Below are 19164 nucleotides of genomic sequence, written 5' to 3'. Positions count from 1 at the left end.
AGTTTCGGGGAGGAACCCGATAATGTTGTCGATGAAGAAGGGGATGCCTTGGGCATCCCCAAGCTTAGACGCTTGAGTCTTCTTGATATATGCAGGGGTGAACCACCGGGGCATCCCCAAGCTTAGAGCTTTCACTCTCCTTGATCATGTTGCATCATACTCCTCTCTTGATCCTTGAAAACTTCCTCCACACCAAACTCGAAACAACTCATTAGAGGGTTAGTGCACAATATAAATTGACATATTCAGAGGTGACACAATCATTCTTAACACTTCTGGACATTGCATAATGCTACTGGACATTAGTGGATCAAAGAAATTCATCCAACATAGCAAAAGAGGCAATGCGAAATAAAAGGCAGAATCTGTCAAAACAGAACAGTTCGTATTGACGAATTTTAAAATGGCACCAGACTTGCTCAAATGAAAATGCTCAAATTGAATGAAAGTTGCGTACATATCTGAGGATCATGCAAGTAAATTGGCTTAATTTTCTGAGCTACCTACAGGGAGGTGGACCCAGATTCGTGACAGCAAAGAAATCTGGAACTGTGCAGTAATCCAAATCTAGTACTTACTTTTCTATCAACGGCTTAACTTGGCACAACAAAACACAAAACTAAGATAAGGAGAGGTTGCTACAGTAGTAAACAACTTCCAAGACACAAAATAAAAACAAAGTACTGTAGGTAAAAACATGGGTTGTCTCCCATAAGCGCTTTTCTTTAACGCCTTTCAGCTAGGCGCAGAAAGTGTGTATCAAGTATTATCAAGAGACGAAGTGTCAACATCATAATTTGTTCTCATAATAGAATCAAAAGGGTACTTCATTCTCTTTCTAGGGAAGTGTTCCATACCTTTCTTGAGAGGAAATTGATATTTTATATTACCTTCCTTCATATCAATAATAGCACCAACAGTTCGAAGAAAAGGTCTTCCCAATATAATGGGACAAGATGCATTGCATTCAATATCCAAGACAACAAAATCAACGGGGACAAGGTTATTGTTAACGGTAATGCGAACATTATCAACTTCTTTCAGCGGTGGCAAGTCAAGCATATTATAAATTTTCTTAGGCATATGTAAATACTTGCACCAAGATCACATAAAGCATTACAATCAAAATCTTTAACCTTCATCTTAATGATGGGCTCCCAACCATCCTCTAGCTTTTTAGGAATAGAGGCTTCGCGCTCTAATTTCTCTTCTCTAGCTTTTATGAGAGCATTTGTAATATGATGTGTGAAAGCCAAATTTATAGCACTAGCATTAGGACTTTTAGCAAGTTTTTGCAAGAACTTTATAACTTCAGAGATGTGGCAATCATCAAAATTCAAACCATTATAATCTAAAGCAATGGGATCATCATCCCCAATATTGGAAAAAATTTCAGCAGCTTTATCACGAGCGATTTAATGATTTTAGCTTTTAGAGCAGTTTTTCGCGCTTTGCATTAGAAGTGGAAACATTGCTAACACCAATTCTTTTATTAGTATTAATAGGAGGTGCAGCAACATGTGTAGCATTAGCATTACTAGTGGTGGTAATAGTCCAAACTTTAGCTACATTCTTCTCTTTAGCTAGTTTTTCATTTTCTTCTCTATCCCACCTAGCACGTAGTTCAGCCATTAATCTTATATTCTCATTAATTCTAACTTGAATGGCATTTGCTGTAGTAACAATTTTATTATGATGATTCTCATTAGGCAAAACTTTTGATTTCAAAAGATCAACATCAATGACAAGACTATCGACTTTAGAAGCAAGTATATCAATTTTCCCAAGCTTTTCTTCAACAGATTTGTTAAAAGCGGTTTGTGTACTAATAAATTCTTTAAGCATGGCTTCAAGTCCAGGGGTGAACTCCTATTATTGTTGTAAGAATTCCCATAAGAATTACCATAGCCGTTGCCATTATTATAAGGATATGGCCTATAGTTGTTACTAGAATTGTTCCGGTAAGCATTGTTGTTGAAATTATTATTTTTAATGAAGTTTACATCAACATGTTCTTCTTGTGCAACCAATGAAGCTAACGGAACATTATTAGGATCAATATTAGTCCTATCATTCACAAGCATAGACATAATAGCATCAATCTTATCACTCAAGGAAGAGGTTTCTTCGACAGAATTTACCTTCTTACCTTGTGGAGCTCTTTCCGTGTGCCATTCAGAGTAATTGATCATCATATTATCAAGAAGCTTTGTTGCTTCACCAAGAGTGATGGACATAAAGGTACCTCCAGCAGCTGAATCCAATAAATTCCGTGAAGAAAAATTTAGTCCTGCATAGAAGGTTTGGATGATCATCCAAGTAGTCAGTCCATGGGTTGGTCAATTTTTAACCAGAGATTTCATTCTTTCCCAAGCTTGAGCAACATGTTCAGTATCTAATTGTTTAAAATTCATTATGCTACTCCTCAAAGATATAATTTTAGCAGGGGGATAATATCTACCAATAAAAGCATCCTTGCATTTAGTCCATGAATCAATACTATTCTTAGGCAGAGATAGCAACCAATCTTTAGCTCTTCCTCTTAATGAGAAAGGGAACAATTTTAGTTTAATAATATCACCATCTACATCTTTATATTTTTGCATTTCACATAGTTCAACAAAATTATTAAGATGGGCAGCAGCATCATCAGAACTAACACGCAGAAAATTGCTCTCGCATAACAAGATTCAAGAAAGGTGTTTAATTTCAAAGAATTCTGATGTAGTAGCAAGTGGAGCAATAGGTGTGCATAAGAAATCATTATTATTTGTGGTTGTGAAATCACACAACTTAATATTTTCAGCGTTGGCCATTTTAGCAACAGTAAATAAAGCAAACTAGATAAAGTAAATGCAAGTAACTAATTTTTTTTATGTTTTTGATGTAGCAAACAAGATAGCAAATAAAGTAAAACTAGCAACTAATTTTTTGTATTTTGATTTAGTGTAGCAAACAAAGTAGTAAATAAAACTAAGCAAGACAAAAACAAAGTAAAGAGATTGAGAAGTGGAGACTCCCCTTGCAACGTGTCTTGATCTCTGCAAGAACGGCGCCGTAAATTTGCTTGATGCGTGTGGTTGGCACGTCCGTTGGGAACCCCAAGAGGAAGGTGTGATGCGCACAGCGGCAAGTTTCCCTCAGTAAGAAACCAAGGTTTAATCGGACCAGTAGGAGTCAAGAAGCACGTTGAAGGTTGATGGCGGCGAGATGTAGTGCGGCGCAACACCAGGGATTCCGGCGCCAACGTGGAACCTGCACAACACAACCAAAGTACTTTGCCCCAACGAAACAGTGAGGTTGTCAATCTCACCGGCTTGCTGTAACAAAGGATTAACCGTATTGTGTGGAAGATGATTGTTTGCGAAAACAAGAGAACAAGTATTGCAGTAGGTTGTATTTCAGTAAAGAGAATTGGACCGGGGTCCACAGTTCACTAGAGGTGTCTCTCCCATAAGACGAACAGCATGTTGGGTGAACAAATTACAGTTGGGCAATTGACAAATAAAGAGAGCATGACCATGCACATACATATCATGATGAGTATAGTGAGATTTAATTGGGCATTACGACAAAGTACATAGACCGCCATCCACATGCCTCTAAGACTAAAAAGTCAACCATAAGGTTATCATCCGAACCCCTCCGGTATTAAGTTGCTAACAACAGACAATTGCATTAAGTATTGCGCGTAATGTAACTAGTGACTACATCCTTGAACATAGCACTAATGTTTTATCCCTAGTGGCAACGAGACATCCATAACCTTAGAGGTTCTTGTCACCCCTCCGATTCACGGAGACATGAACCCACTATCGAGCATAAATACTCCCTCTTAGAGTTACTAGCATCAACTTGGCCAGAGCATCTACTAATAACGGAGAGCATGCAAGATCATAAACAACACATAGATATAACTTTGATAATCAACATAACAAGTATTCTCTATTCATCGGATCCCAACAAACGCAACATATAGAATTACAGATAGATGATCTTGATCATGTTAGGCAGCTCACAAGATCCGACAATGATAGCACAATGGGGAGAAGACAACCATCTAGCTACTGCTATGGACCCATAGTCCAGGGGTAGACTACTCACACATCACACCGGAGGCGACCATGGCGGCGTAGAGTCCTCCGGGAGATGATTCCCCTCTCCGGCAGGGTGCCGGAGGCGATCTCCTGGATCCCCCGAGATGGGATCGGCGTTGGCGGCGTCTCTGGAAGGTTTTCCGTATCGTGGCTCTCGGTGCGGGGGTTTCGTCACGGAGGCTATTTGTAGGCGGAAGGGCAGGTCAAGAGGCGGCACGGGGCCCCACACCACGGGCCGCGCGGCCAAGGGGGCCGCGCCGCCCTAGGGTGTGGCCCCCTCGTGGCCCCTCTTCGTCTCTCCTTCGGACTTCCGGAAGCTTCGTGGAAAAATAGGCCCCCGGGCTTTGATTTCATCCAATTCCGAGAATATTTCCTTACTAGGATTTAGAAACCAAAACAGAAAACAAAGAATCGGCACTTCGGCATCTTGTTAATAGGTTAGTTCCAGAAAATGCACGAATATGACATAAAGTGTGCATAAAACATGTAGATAACATCAATAATGTGGCATGGAACATAAGAAATTATCGATACGTCGGAGACGTATCAGTCATCTCTTGTGATCCAATTCACATGCTTGCAAGCTAATTAGACGACATTCCACCGAGAGGGCCCAGAGTATATCTATCCGTCATTGGGATGGACAAATCCCACTGTTGATCCATATGCCTCAACTCACACTTTCTAAATACTTAATCTCATCTTTATAACCACCCATTTACGCAATGACGTTTGATGTAATCAAAGTACCCTTCCGGTGTAAGTGATTTACATGATCTCATGGTCGAAGGACTAGGTAACTATGTATCGAAAGCTTATAGCAAGTTGAACTTAATGACTTGATCTCATGCTACACTTATTTGGGTGTATGTCCATTATATCGTACACCCAATGACATAACCTTGTTATAACAACATCCAATGTTCATGATCACGAAACCATGATCATCTATTAATCAACAAGCTAGTTATACAAGAGGCTTACTAGGGACTCCTTGTTGTTTACATAACACACATGTATCAATGTTTCGGTTAATACAATTATAGCATGGAATGTAAACATTTATCATGAAAAAAAATATAACAATAACTAATTTATTATTACCTCTTGGGCATATCTCAACATTGTACCCCTGGACCACTACACCGAGAGTAGGAAAAATAAACTATCTGGTAGTGCGCTGCAGACAGAGGCACGTTCCGAAGTAGTACAAGCAGCGGTTGATTGGGGAACGAGAAGAATCTATTTGGAATTTAATTCTATGCTTTTAGCTAAAACGCTTGAGAGTATGGATTAACACTAGAAGGCATTCTCTTTGTGTGATATTCATACTTTTCTTTAGCTCAATTTTATTCAGGTTTTTGTGTCGCATGTGAACCGCAAATGTAATAGTGTAGCACATACTTTAGATACATTTTGTGCTAGTTAGCCGGAAGGTACGACTGTTATGGATAGATGATCAGCAGGGAGGTACGGCTGTTATGGATAGATGAAGTGCTAGACTTTGTAAATGATTTAGTGCCTAAGAGCATGTACAATGATAGGGAAGACATGTCTTTCCTTATCCCGCCACATCAGCTAGAGAAGATATTAGATATAAGTAATACAATGCATTATCTGTTACAACCATCTCTAGCAATTATTATGAATAATTAAATTTTAGTAAGAAATTTGTTGCTAAGAGAAGACGTATGTGATACAATGGAGAAAATAGTCTTCCCTTATTTCCTAGGAGATGATCTCTTAGCTAAGGAAAGATAACCTTCTCTCTCCATTCTCTCTCCTCCAACTAAGCAAAAATCTGACCATCTCTAAAAGAAGGCTGACATCACGCTATTATACATGCTTTAGGAATTGTTTTACTCCCTACTTAAGATTTGAATCCTAGTTTCAAAAATAAAGATTTAAATCCTACAAAATTTCAAAAAATCCTCTACATCAAATATGACCGGGACAAATTTGACCTTGGCACGGGAAAATCGAGCCTACTTCATTAGTAAAGAAATCCACACATTATATATAGATAGGAAAATTGCCTGTGCGTTGCTACAGATTTTTGGATAATTTTGATTTCTCTGCGCGTGATTACAATAAGTTCTAGGGAATATGAGCCTGAATCTAGCCCCCGATGAGTCGGTGGATGCTAGAAGCGGAAAAATTGTAAGTTCAACAAAAATTATATGCGCCAACTTATAGTCCTCCTACTCGACCACAACAACAATGGCCGCAGATGGATGCATCAAGGGGTGAACATTTTAGTATCCCACCATCCGCGGTATTGGTGCACACCAGCGATCACTGGCGGAGCTTTATTGGGGCAAAACCGGGCCATGGCCCGCCCAACTTTTCTAGTAAAAAAATATGTACTCCTGCGTATCTGAGGCCCAGATCATGAGAACGCACTAAGGCCATTACTTTGTCTATCTCATTCGCTCGACTCTCCCAGTTTCATCTCTGCAATGGAGGGTGCCTCGCTATCGGAGGTAGCGATTTAGACTGAAAAAGGAGGAGGGCATCAGCGTCGCACCTTGACCCACACGCATCGGGTGTCCAGGAGACCACCGCAGCTGGGCCACCGGCCGGAGGTCCACCAGCTGCCAAGCAACACAACTATTGAAATCAGCCCCTAATCTACTCCAGTTTTCCTACCCATGTACTTTTGTTTATGTCCCCAAATTCTTGGTTAGCAATATGATAGCACGGTGGATTCTGGATTGTTTACGATTATTCTTCAACTTTGCAAATTTCAACAACCATGGATACAAAAAAATTGAGTAATAGCTAATGTCTAGATATGGTTCACCACATCTTTTTTGTGCTTTCTTTTACGCTGGCCCGCCCATGAAATTATTTCAAGCTCCGCCACTACCAGCGATGTTCGCATTGATTAAAGTCTCACATCGCTGACGACAGTCGCCACCTACAATCACAATCAACAATATTTCATATATTGATTTTTGTTAGCTGAAACGCTAAATTTGGGATTAGATTCATGGCAAGAGTAAATACTTATTAATCCATCAAATAGTATCTTACATGTTTAATATCTAACTAGGACAAAGCCCGTGCTTCGCTACGGATACAACTTCATTGTTTTTCTACTTCCCTTTCATGAAATTTTTCGATGTGGTTCATGTGTAGAGATCAAGCCCACAATCTCGTTCAATTACAGAGCCAGCTATCCTTTTATGTAATTAGCCAATATAAGCATGGGTGCGCACATGTGGAATTTGATTCCTTATTTCACTATCATATGATGAAATGCTTTGCCACGGCAGAATAAATTCTGACACACACCCAATAAATTTGTCCCTTTAATTTGCACAAAACAAATAAAAAAGTGAGTTGAAGAGGTGTAATAACCTTTTGCCCTTTTATATACTCTAGACTTGTTCTGTCCTTTCCATTCACATTTGTCATAAATTTCCACAATTTATAATTATTGCTCTATTGTCTTGGTGCTCTGTTTGTCCATTAATTGATTTATTAAGTACTTCTTTATTTGTGAAGGAAATTTGAGAAAGATGACAGCTGCACTACCTCACCGGCCCGTTGATCCATCTGACAATTCTAATTGTACATATTCACTTAGAAAATCTGGGGATTACATCAAAATTTGGAAAGCAACCAGCTATGCGTATAGTCTCATCTGCACAGGCAAGAGCAACAGATTACGCGCCACGCTTTGTAAACAGCAGCTTGAATTCTTCCTATAAATGTTACAACATTACCCGGCCAACCAGGCCATCTCCAGGGGGCAAATCAATCTGGATCGCACGTTGTTACTGCTACAGTGAATTTGCTCTCCCACTTTTCACTCTAACCGTTGGATCTGTAACTTCCTTTTTCACTTGTTCAGCTTCTTGTCGAGTCAATGACGCCTGGAGCCAGTCGCGTATGGGGTCGGGCCGCAGAGACAGCCCCGCACGCTTGTTCCCGTCGCTTTTCTTCGACTTCCACTCGCATCGCCTTGCTTTTCGCGTGTGCGTGGGAGCAGCCGGTGAAAGTGAAACCTAGATCGGTGAAACACTTTCCCCCAATCAGCCGCCTCCTCCCAATCCAATCCTCTCCTCGTCTCCTCCCCAATCGCTGCCTCTTTCATCCTCTCCAATCCCCGCTTCCATCACCACACAGGGCTGTGAGGAGGAGATGGGTGGAGGCGCGCAGGAGGAGCCTCTGCAAGACCGCATCCTGAAGGAGGGCGGCGGGACTAGACGGGACGACAACGGGAGGAGGCGTTGCAGGAGCAGGGCGGCGGCGCGTCGCCACAACCGGCTGGTGCTCGAGCCCGCCGCCTCTTCGCGTTGCTCGCTGACTCCTCGCGTCACCCGCCCCCAAGTCAGATGACGATGCGAATCAGTGGAGGAGGAGACCATGGAGGAGAGGAATGATGCATGGAGATGTCGTGGTTAGCGATGGAGCGCTAGCGGCGGGCGACGACCGGGCCAGGCAAGTCCATCTCGTCCCTCTCCTCTCGGTCTCTCTCTCCTGCACTCTGGGCGATGACCCCCAGTGCCTCTACTACACCTCTTTGCTTCTTCCCCGGATAGCCCACTGGTATTTTCCCCCTCCTCTTAGTTCTCCACCTGGATCCACTTTAATTTGCCTGCTTAGGGTTACTATATCTGTATGATTCACGTGAAAGATTTTCCAGGTGAAGAGATCCCCTTTTTGGATCACGAAGAGCATGGAGCTTCTCAGATTTCCGAGGGAAATTCTACGGAGTCTGATTACCATCAGGTGGTTCTACCCTTCTTATCTTTTGAGGAAATCAAGTGTGGAAACTGAGCTTTATTGGTTTCTGCCCCCCTCGATATGATTCTCTCCTCTTCAAATTTATTTTTCTTTTGCAGATAGGGTTTGGGTGTGCAGAAGATTTTCATAGCGATGACAATTGCAGAATTGGTGTTGTCCATGGTTACTATAGCCTGAAGGTATACAGAACCTTCACACCTCTCTTTCCCTTCTCTCTTCTCATGTAATCTTTTTACTCCACTTGATATGCCCGTCTTTTACTTTAACTCTAGACTGAATTAATTATGTTACAACATTATTACGGCATAATTTTGTAAATATCTGACAATTTTATGCACCGTTAGGACCATCCACGGCAAGTCGAATCTCGAATGGCATGTATTTATATGGATTTGAGGTGAACCGACTGATTCTGCCTTGCTGTCATATCATTGTAAGTCGCTCTAATCCTTTGCTTACACAGATGCACATGATTTGCCAATTTGTTCAGTGTGTTTGATACTTCGATTGCTGGTCTTTTTAGGAAGTGTCACGTGCCTAAGGTTTCAGACTTGCAATGGTTATGACGGATTTAGTGATAGCTGACCATATGGCCTGTGACATTCAACGTGTGGTGGAAAAGAACTTACCTCCATGGTTGATGCGTATTAGTGCCCTAGGCGTCCAACTACATGAGCTGATCCAAGGTAACCTTCTTTTGTAAATTATTGTTTTCTAAGTTTATTTATTTTTTCTGATTTTGTGTGTGTAAATCATTAGTTAGTTGTAATGGAAATGTGGAAGGTTAGAGTTTATAATGCTGATTTACTTTCTGATATGTGAGGTGTAGTAACATACTGCTTGGCGGCGTGCTGCGGAATAGGCCGTGCCTCCTCTTCTCCCCCAATCGCCGCCTCCTCTCCTTCTCCCCGATCCGCGGCGTACAGAGTAGGTAGGTGGAGCAGCACGACCCTGGGCTCCAGACCGTGCAGAAGAGATGAGGGGACAGAGGTGGGTCAAGCGGAGGACGACGGGCATGAGCGAGCGACGGCGCGCGTGGAGGAGGTACGTGTGGTGGCCGGACAAGCGGGCGAGGATGGCCAGGCCACAACAAGATTCACCTTCAGGTTAGGCTCATTTCTTCCTTCCAATCCTAAAGTTTTTCCTCTCCATTCTTCTCTTTTCATCTCTGGCCAGAGATGATTTGATCCATCCGGCGCGATTGAGATTTCCGTGTCTTGCTGCCGTGATGAGCTCTGATCTCAAATAGTGTTGTGGAAATTCGCTGGTTTGTAAGAGGCAGCAACAACGCATCTTTGCCGCTATCAACCTGTAGATTTTGTACTATATTAGTTTGAGGATTGCATAGGATCCACAAGAATTTGGCAAAATATGGAGTGGTAACTATCAACTCCATATTTCACATTGATGTGTGACATGAGTGGTAACTGATTTGGTAGTATATTAGTTTGAACATTGCATCGGATCTACAAGAAAGAGGCAAAATATGGAGTGCTAACTCCATATTTCTCATTGATGTGTGACAGGAGTGGTAACTGAAATTGATTCATCATTTTCTATTTTAGTTGTAACTCCATATTTCTCATTGATCTGTGACAGGAGTGGCAACTGAAATTGATTCATCAATTTCTATTTCTATTTCTATTTTTCTGTATGACAATCTACTTGATCAGTCAGTATGATGTGTGTGTTCTTTTCTAGAGGAAAGAAGCCATCTACTTGAATGTGCTTTTGGCATTCTTTCTAGAAGAGAAAATAAGATTTAGATTGTAGGTCGCTTCAACCAAGAGGCAGAGGTACATTCGGAATTTGTTATGTACTTTTGCATGCTTGTAGATTGCTATCCCCTTTTATTAGTTGCATACAGTTATTGGATGGAAACCTAAGGTCTTTGTGCACTTCATTATGGATAAACCAATTTGTTGTATATACAATATTTTTGGCTGGATATATACGCATAGGTCTGATTGCAAACATGTTTCTTGCTACTGTTGGGAAGTCTGGGAATGACCTGCTATTGAATTCTGTAGGGTGCCGATTAGCAGTGAGTTTCTTTATTTTTCTGGGAATGACATTATGCAATTTTCCGAGCAGAAATCTTGGGATATCGGCAGGTTTGACAAGACTTTATTTATCTTTAAAGGGCCTCCGAATCCTCTCAATTTCTTTACTAACTTCATCTTTTCGTGTTTTGTTAATATGTTAATATGCTTTCTTCAGGCTTGGTTCCCGTTTAGTTCTTGTCTTCTTGCTTTAAGTGTTACCGTAGAAAAGGTCTTGTTGTTTCAGCACGGATATGTTATTTTTGCTATATTCTAAAGCTAATATTATCCTTCAATCTGTAATGGAGGTTTATTCCGAGTTCTCTTTTCTACATCTTTGGTAAGTACGCTTACTCAAAATGGGAGCCTTATTTCAGCAATGGTGACATGCTATGCGGTTGCCCTTTATTTCTATACTCCCAGCGACAAGTGCTCGTTGGCTGTTGGATGGCGTTTTATGGTTATTTGTCATACATGAATGCATGTTGTGGCTACCTCATGTTGTGATATTGTTTCCATGTATTTAAAGTGGATATGCATCATTAACGAATATTTGTTTCTTGCCTCTTTGTTTGCCTTACATTGATGGAGATCATAAAGTTTCTAATTCGTATTTTATCTCCTGAAAAAATACTGACTTTTTTCTTGCATCAAATCAGGGCCAAATAAAAGAAGTTTTCTATTCATGGTAGAAGCACAGTTTTATTAGGGAAATGATTTCTATTATACAATGAATTCTTGAGGTACAGGTATGTGATTTGTAAGAGTGAGTTTTGCATTATTGTTTTCCAAGAAATTGAGTGGGTGCATTCTATGCAGAGATTGCTGTGAGTTTTCATCGTTGGTGCCTATGCCACATGTAGAATTAAACTAGAGGCTTGCTGATCGCTGCATTTTTTTCTAGACTGCAGTTTAATATTAGTGGTTGATGTGGTTTCTGATCTCTATTAAATGAACTAATAAATGTGTTATGAGAAAAGAGCTGAACATTATCATGTATTCTCTGTCCGCTTACTATATTGAAAGCTACTGAAGCATATCCCTTATATCCAGATTTGATGTTTTTTGTGTATGTAGGTGGCTCTGAGTGCATATAATCTGTGTTGATGTATTTAGCCATGGCGTTTATGTCACATGTATGGTACAGTCGTATTCAGCCAAGGTATTTTACCTATCCCTTTCTCTATTGTATTGAAATATTTTGCCATGGAATATTTTCTCATTATTACTTGTTTACTTACTCTAGCTTTGCAGGCTTTTTTCACTAATATCAAGATAAAGAAGTTGTCTGGCATGGTCGCTTTAATACGAAAGATCGTGTTAATTTGGTCGATGCACAATTGCAGAAGATAAAGAACTTTTCTGGCATGTTAGCTTCAATAATAAGGAATATGACAGGTAAATCTTGAGTGTGTGCCAATTTATTTTTTGTATTTTGCATTTGGTTCAGTTGCTACATCCAGTAATGGAGTGTAATTTGATTGATGATGTAGTCGTCTGATTTTTTTTTGACACAGAAGCTATATTGCTGAAGATGCCTACGGTTCAGCAGCTTATGATGATTTACTTCAGCAGCTTATGATGTCTATGGTAATGTCTGCCAGGAAATTTGTGTTTTTCCTGATACTTTTTTGCTTCTATTTATTATCTTTGCCTATCTGTTTGTATTATTGTATTGGTGATTTTTTTCCTTCGTCTAAACATAGTATGGATGTATCCATGTAAATTCTAAGCCATCTTATTTGTAAAATGTGCGCTTGATTAATTGTATATTGATATGTTACGTTTTCCACTAAAGTTTGGTCTTTCCTTTCTCACTGAAGTTTGAGATTTCCCTTTACCAGGGAGGTTGGTGCAGTGTGTGACGGGAAGAAACGAGGTGAAGCTTCTCCCAATCGTCTGGCGGTGAGGAGGACGCGAGTTGGAGGTGGATTGAGCTCGATGGCCAGGAGGGGCCGTTAACTGATTGGGGAGTTTGGTGTAGCGTGTGATGGCAGGAAACGAGGTGAGGCTTTCATTTATTCCCCTGCTCATGATCTCTCTCAACAACTCAGTGTACGCCAGCTCTTGATAGCACCCTTAGCCGGTAAGAGCATCAATAGGAGCGTCTTAGCTTGTTTGGCTGCCATCTTCAAGCGGCATGGGACGTTCTGGTAGCATTAAAAAAGATTTTGTAGTGTTTCATAGATAAGGATTTGAAATTCCAGAGCCTGTGGATACTTTACGGATCAACATAGGTCACCTTCTGTTTTGATTTCATTTTACCTATTTGTATTTGACATATACACTGAAGAATCTCTATACTGTAATAGACAGTTATACCACAAATTCTTGGCAGGAATAGAGTTACATACAAGTGACGTGCTCATTCTCAACATCTTGATAATGATACACAACTATATTGCAAATTGCGTTTGGGCCTAAGAATTCCACCTAAAGTTAAATCTTTCTGTGGTCTGTCAAAGATGCAGTTTCTGGTCATGATTGTAGCCTCAAACATTTGTTCTTGAGCTATTTTTTGCATCATGGGGAACTATATATCTGGCTATGTGTCACAGTCTATTGATACAACTGAAAATACATGTTCCTTCTTTGTCCTTTGTTTACTGTGTTAGATTGTTATATACTTCGGCTCTCTGCTATGTACAATTTCAGAATTTCTCTCTGAAAATAAATGCTATCAAAAGGGACATGGTGTGGTCTCACTGCTACAATCTCCATGGGGTTTTGCTTTTCGTTTTATTGAATATTTCCTCTCCATTTGAGCTGTTAGTTTGTAGGGGGTTTTCTTCGTAAAGAGTTAAATCAAGCTTTTGCTGCTATGGAATGTTTCTTTTCGTTTTTTGAAGAAATCATTTGACTGGCTGATGTTATTTCTTCATAAAGAGTTAAATCAAGCTTTTGCTGCTATGGAATGTTTCCTTTCTTTTTTTGAAGAAATCATTTCACTAGCTGATGTTATTTCTTGTATACAACCTGACCTATATTTTATTGTTGCTTAGGGTTGACAAGATATCTAATATCTGAATCCATAAATCAGGGCTCTATGTAAATCCGGAATGATGTTTGGTACAGGCCGGGCAATGGAGAATCATTGTTAAAGGTGATATTGCAGGCATCATCATGACCACATCAAAGGTCCTAAACTCTAGGTGAGATCTTTCTTATTTTTTCATCTCTTGAGAATGAATCATCTCCTGCATAGTTATTAATAAGACTATATTTGTGTGACATTGTACTGGCTCATTGGTAATTGATAGTGCTTTGCCTTTTCATACTCGCAGCTATTTTTTGTTGCTCATCATGCCTTGTCTTATGAATTAGTAGTGATCCTGTAAGGCATGAATCAACAGGAAAAATTATAGAAAGGAAAATAATAGCGAGAAGGAGGGTGAGTAGAAAGAAGCATTTATACTCTTTAACATTGATGTTGATTCATATTATCAGACCGGTTTGTTTTATTAGTTGGGTCAGCTGAATGTTAAGACGGGAGGTGGGATAGATAGTCCTCATTGTACCATGAAATTTGAAAATAACTAATTTTTTTTGTTGATGAAGCCACTGAAAATATTGGTTCTCACGTACTTACACCTTTCAGTTAAATACAAAATCTTTTGTTATTGGAATGTTTCAACTGAATATATCAAGGCAAGGAATTAATTGACAAGATGATCAGATACAATATATTAGTACATTGCCAATGTTTTTTAATACTTGATGTATGCTAAAAAAAATTGGTTTGCCTTTTAATAGTACCCCTCTGGCCCAAATTAATTAGTTGACACACATGGTACTGGAATCAAAACTCGACATAGTAATGGGCTTGCGACAATTAATCGGCCTGAAATTAATTTCTTGCCTTGATACATGATACATGAAGAACCACATCCTCGATGTCCTGTTCCAGGTCCACAGCTACTGCCTTCCCCAAGAAGGCCATCTTTGAGGCTAGATCAGCAAGGTGAGCCCTTTTTCCTTCACATCTTTGCAGCATCAAGTGATTGTCCATGGTTTTATCATCTTGCAATGTTAGCTGTAATTTTGCTTAATTTGTTGATTGTTTTCTTTCTTATGAGCAGAGGAAAGTTGTGACCAAAAAGTGTTTTTATTGTCTGCAGGTCACCGTCTACAGAGGACTCATTTTTTGCCTCACAATTTCATTTCTACAGGTTATAATCCAATTTAGTCAATTAGTTGAGTTTGTTGTCTCTGGCATTTGTTTGATCCAAAAGAAAACTGTTAGCATTTTCCCCTTTCCCAAAGTACAAGCTATATTAACTATAGGCCATGTGCATATTAGTTAAATCACACTCATGCACTTATAGCAAGGTTAATAATTCTCACCTTTTTTATAGTCACTATATATGTTCTATTTTCTCAGCTGTATATTTGATCGTAATTCTTTTTTTTGTTTGTTTGATAGGCTTAGTATGGGAGGAACCTGCGGTTATGATGTATAATAATTCTGGTATGCGAGTATGAAAGACCACTTTGTGTGGCCTGCTCACATCTGTTCTTTGCTTCTTAGTTATGATCTTGGTGTATTCACATTGAAGAAAATAACACCACTTTATATGTACTTATTGAATGTCTTGATGGCACAAAAAAACATGAGATTGGCTTCTATGTTATACACATTCATTTCTCTTTTGTATTAACAAATGGTTGGATGAAAAAAAATTGTCGCTTCTGCAGCATACATGTGTTATCTTTATATAATTGGTTGAATGTTTTTTTATAAAAAAATGCTTATATAGGCTTAAGGGGCCACGACGACCTAATGAATTCTTGGACAACTATATAAACATCAGCCGTGTAAACCTTATGATTAACTATCTCGCTTTTACCTCTGCGCCGGGGCGCACCGGGTCATCTAGATTGTTCAGAGAAAGGTCGGTGCTTATAGAAGGATAGAATACAGATCTCCTGGTGGACTATGCTTTCTTATTTGTTGAAGTGAGATATGATTGTTGGCTGGAGATTCAGAGCTCATAGAAGGTCAAAGTTCCATTCCTGGATACAGTTCAGCATGTATAAATCACTTCAGTTACACATTTCTTTTGTCATTCCAATAGCCCTGCTACTATTTTAAGTCTGCTGCAATCCATATGCATATTCAGTCAACTTTTTTGTTGTTGCAGTGATGTGATAAGCAGCCTACTTGTTGAAGTGCATCTCAATTAGATCTCTGAAACAAGCACCGTATTATTGGGTTATACTGAATGCAACTATTCAATTCTTTTGCAGTTGGTGAAGAACCGTTTGGGATCCTCATTTTAACTGAAAGTTTCACTAAATCCATTAAAGGCTGTCAGGTATCTTCTAGCTGTGCAGTGATGTGTTGCAGTATAGGCTTTTCTTAGCTGAGTTTTAGTTCTAACATATATTGGTTCTAATGCAACACAGTTTTTAGAAATGGAGATTAATAGTTGCTTTGCTCTTAGAAATGATGATTTATATATTTGTTTCCTGCAAGATATTGAAGCCCTAGAACTATAGGAGTGCAGCTTGCACGAATAAATAAGGTTAATAACCAGTTCCTGCTGCTTTGATTCTTTGACTAATAAACATGCCTGTAAATGTTTATTCATGTCAAATGCAAGACACGTTTAAGACAGCTCACTAATGAGGAAAAATAACTTTAATTAAGTGTCTACCGTTCTCCCTTGATGGTCAACATATTGTGATGTAAGATTTGTAGGACTTCATGCAAGTCTTAATTCTATTCTCGCACCTTGCTTTCTACAAGCAGCTTTATGAATTTGATATCAAGTCTTGTCTTTTAGATCTCTTTGAACAGTAATTGTTAAACGATTCATATGAATGATGTAGATCAAATTATGTGCACTTCGTGGTACAGCTATTGAAGTCCCAAAACCCTGATGAGACACGTAGTAATTCAGATATGTATGCTACCTTTAAGATTTCTGATTGGTATTCCATTTTTGTTGGTGAAGCGTTCTTCCTTTTCCGTACCTCAGCCATTTTCACCTGCAATTTATTATATAGTTATATGATTAATTAAAGCTCTGTTTTTTTATGTTCACTTCGTGGGACTACTCTAAGTTTGCTATTGTGGTGTACAAAACTTGGTGTCTGGTTTTAATTGTTCATTGATAGGCATTTTTTCTATCGCCTGACAGAATTTTCGACCTTGTTAACAATCTTATAAAGAGAGAAATTAGGATTGTGTCCCGGTTAAACATGGCTCCTGAGGTGCAAGGCGTACTAACTGCTGCAGTTTTGGCGGTCCATCTTCTCGAAGCAAAGCCATAGGCCATGGACCTGCCGCTCTGCTCTAATTTGGTAGCAACCTGACAGTTAGCGAGAGAGCAGTTCGGGACGGGGCTACCTTACCGGAGATCTGGACGGTTTGGAGTTAGAATGGCCAAATCCTAATTTTCTGTTTAACCCCTTTTCCTTATTTATATGTATTTTATAGCTTCCCAGTTATATTACCTATCTCACCATTAGAGTATAACTATACATATTCTATCGGCTGTGTTGTATGGTAGTGTATTGCTATTGGTGATTTTCTGATCAACCTGGTTTGCAACCAAAGTATGAGTTGTGTTCTTACTGTTGATTCATTTGCTATTTATTTCTTGCTGATTATCACCATGTATTCACTTACTGATAAGACATGGCTTTAATTTAGGCTCGGGTTCGATCTTTATGCTGGGACGCAGGTTCATCCTATATATTAGCGTCCATTAGCATATTATTAATGTGATTTTGTTTGCATTGATTTAGGCATTTCTCTCATGTATTGAATCTGCCATTTGCGCGATAGCGCAACGGGTCATCTAGTTCCTAGAAAGTGTGAGGTGATTTCTCGTCTCAGACTCTCACGGAGTACATGGACTCCCACTCATCTCTCCTTATTTCTGAATTCCACACCCGCTGAATCATCTGGCAGTCAGTTTCTGCGATAACTTTCTGAAAGCCATACGCCTTGACAATCGTAGCTCCTCGCATGAATCAGCGGCACCGATCACAGGTCGCCACCGCACGGGGAGACGATGGAGTATACTAACACAACCGGCGCCAGTAAGAGCCATGGCGCGCGCCCGTCATCTGCAGAACCTTCGCAGCCTGGCGTGACCAAGTCCATGCCACCCCATGGATGCAAATCCTGCACCACGGCCAGTCGACGGTGGCGACCACGGAGAGGGGTGCACCGTCGCCTCTAGTGCGGCCTCAGCGAGAGCTCCACCACCGCATCCATGGCCGGTACAGAAGCGGCCTCCTCTCGTCGTTCTGCATCCCCAATTTTTCCATGGTGCGCTAGCAGAAGTGCAAGAACCAGCAGAGCAGAATTTCTACACCACCTGGTTGGGAGTCCATGATCGGGGTGCTAAAACCAGGATGAGCTCATGTTCGTCGTGGTAGATCTCGTCTCGTCGTTTTCAGTTTCATCGGCAGGCACGACATCCCAAATGTTGAGCGTCCCTAGCGTCTAAAGTCGTAGTCGGCGGCGTCGGATCAGAAAGAGTCCATGGGCACCGCGACGTACTCCTCCTATTCCCTTTGGTCTTCGTCCCTGGCGGCAGCGTCCTTGCGCTCCACCAGCGGTCCAGCGGCGATCGACCATGGCAGCCCAGCCGAACGATTCTAGCGCCTCCCTGTTTCCGTTGTTCACGCAATCCACGCTGCCGCTCCATCATCAAGATCGACCGATTCCTTGAGGCTCGTCGCCTCCCTGTTTTCACGCAAGCCACGCCGCCGCTCCATCATGAAGATCGATCGAGATTCCCTGAGGCTCGGTCGAGCGATGTATTTATATGAGCGTTTAACATACGGTATATCGATCTGGACTCTTTTCCTGATCAAGGACGGAGACCAAACCTTATACGAACGTGACCTATACCAAAGCCAAAGAAGCGCTCACGCGTGACGGACGACAGAAACACCAACATAACTCCTACTTTTGCACGGCTACAACGACGGACGAAGCCAACTCACGACGGACCAAACGGACCAAACCACGGAAACGCTTCTCCCTTTATTATTAGGTATAGATTGACTTGTATGTGTATCACTACGTGAGGTTGAGTATGATGTGCTTTCCTTACAAAAAGTAAAAAGAGGTGATGTGCTCAGCTAGTGGCCAGCTAGCGTTGGTATCCACTGTTAGCACTTTCAGAAGCGATAGGATCTGGGGTAGGATGACCTGGAACCGAAACTGAAATTGTTGTAAGAACAAAAGAAAGAGAGATTGAAGAGCAACAGAGCCGAGCCATCTCACGGTATGATTGCTGCACCTCCAT

General features: G+C 40.6%; 1 protein-coding gene across 28 annotated transcripts; it reads left to right on the top strand.

Moving 5' to 3' along the window:
* The first annotated feature begins 8041 nt into the window (after window positions 1-8041).
* On the top strand, window positions 8042-17570 carry LOC127333533 (uncharacterized). Of its 28 annotated transcripts, none has more exons than XR_011751909.1 (17): window positions 8042-8546; window positions 8752-8837; window positions 8951-9031; window positions 9197-9285; window positions 9376-9538; window positions 9682-9958; window positions 10554-11643; window positions 11972-12056; window positions 12141-12292; window positions 12412-12484; window positions 12739-12899; window positions 13935-14046; window positions 14802-14855; window positions 15013-15063; window positions 15772-15892; window positions 16142-16209; window positions 17038-17570. XR_011751909.1 is itself a non-coding variant. In XM_051359916.1 (6 exons), exons 1-5 carry the CDS (start codon window positions 14762-14764, stop codon window positions 16383-16385), a joined length of 273 nt encoding a protein of 90 aa, XP_051215876.1. In that variant the 5' UTR covers window positions 14292-14761; the 3' UTR covers window positions 16386-16419; window positions 17038-17570. The 28 variants fall into 28 exon arrangements, 4 of the variants coding, with proteins under 4 accessions (XP_051215876.1, XP_051215873.1, XP_051215875.1 ...); XR_011751906.1 differs by lacking the exon at window positions 15772-15892 and adding an exon at window positions 15318-15362 and having other exon boundaries at window positions 8045-8546; XR_011751907.1 differs by lacking the exon at window positions 15772-15892 and adding an exon at window positions 16371-16419 and having other exon boundaries at window positions 8046-8546; window positions 13935-14285; window positions 14775-14855.
* Window positions 17571-19164: the final 1594 nt, after the last annotated feature.

The sequence above is a fragment of the Lolium perenne genome, chromosome 2, assembly GCF_019359855.2.
Source record: "Lolium perenne isolate Kyuss_39 chromosome 2, Kyuss_2.0, whole genome shotgun sequence".
NCBI lineage: Eukaryota > Viridiplantae > Streptophyta > Magnoliopsida > Poales > Poaceae > Lolium > Lolium perenne.
This window is presented reverse-complemented; position numbering and strand designations above follow the sequence as displayed.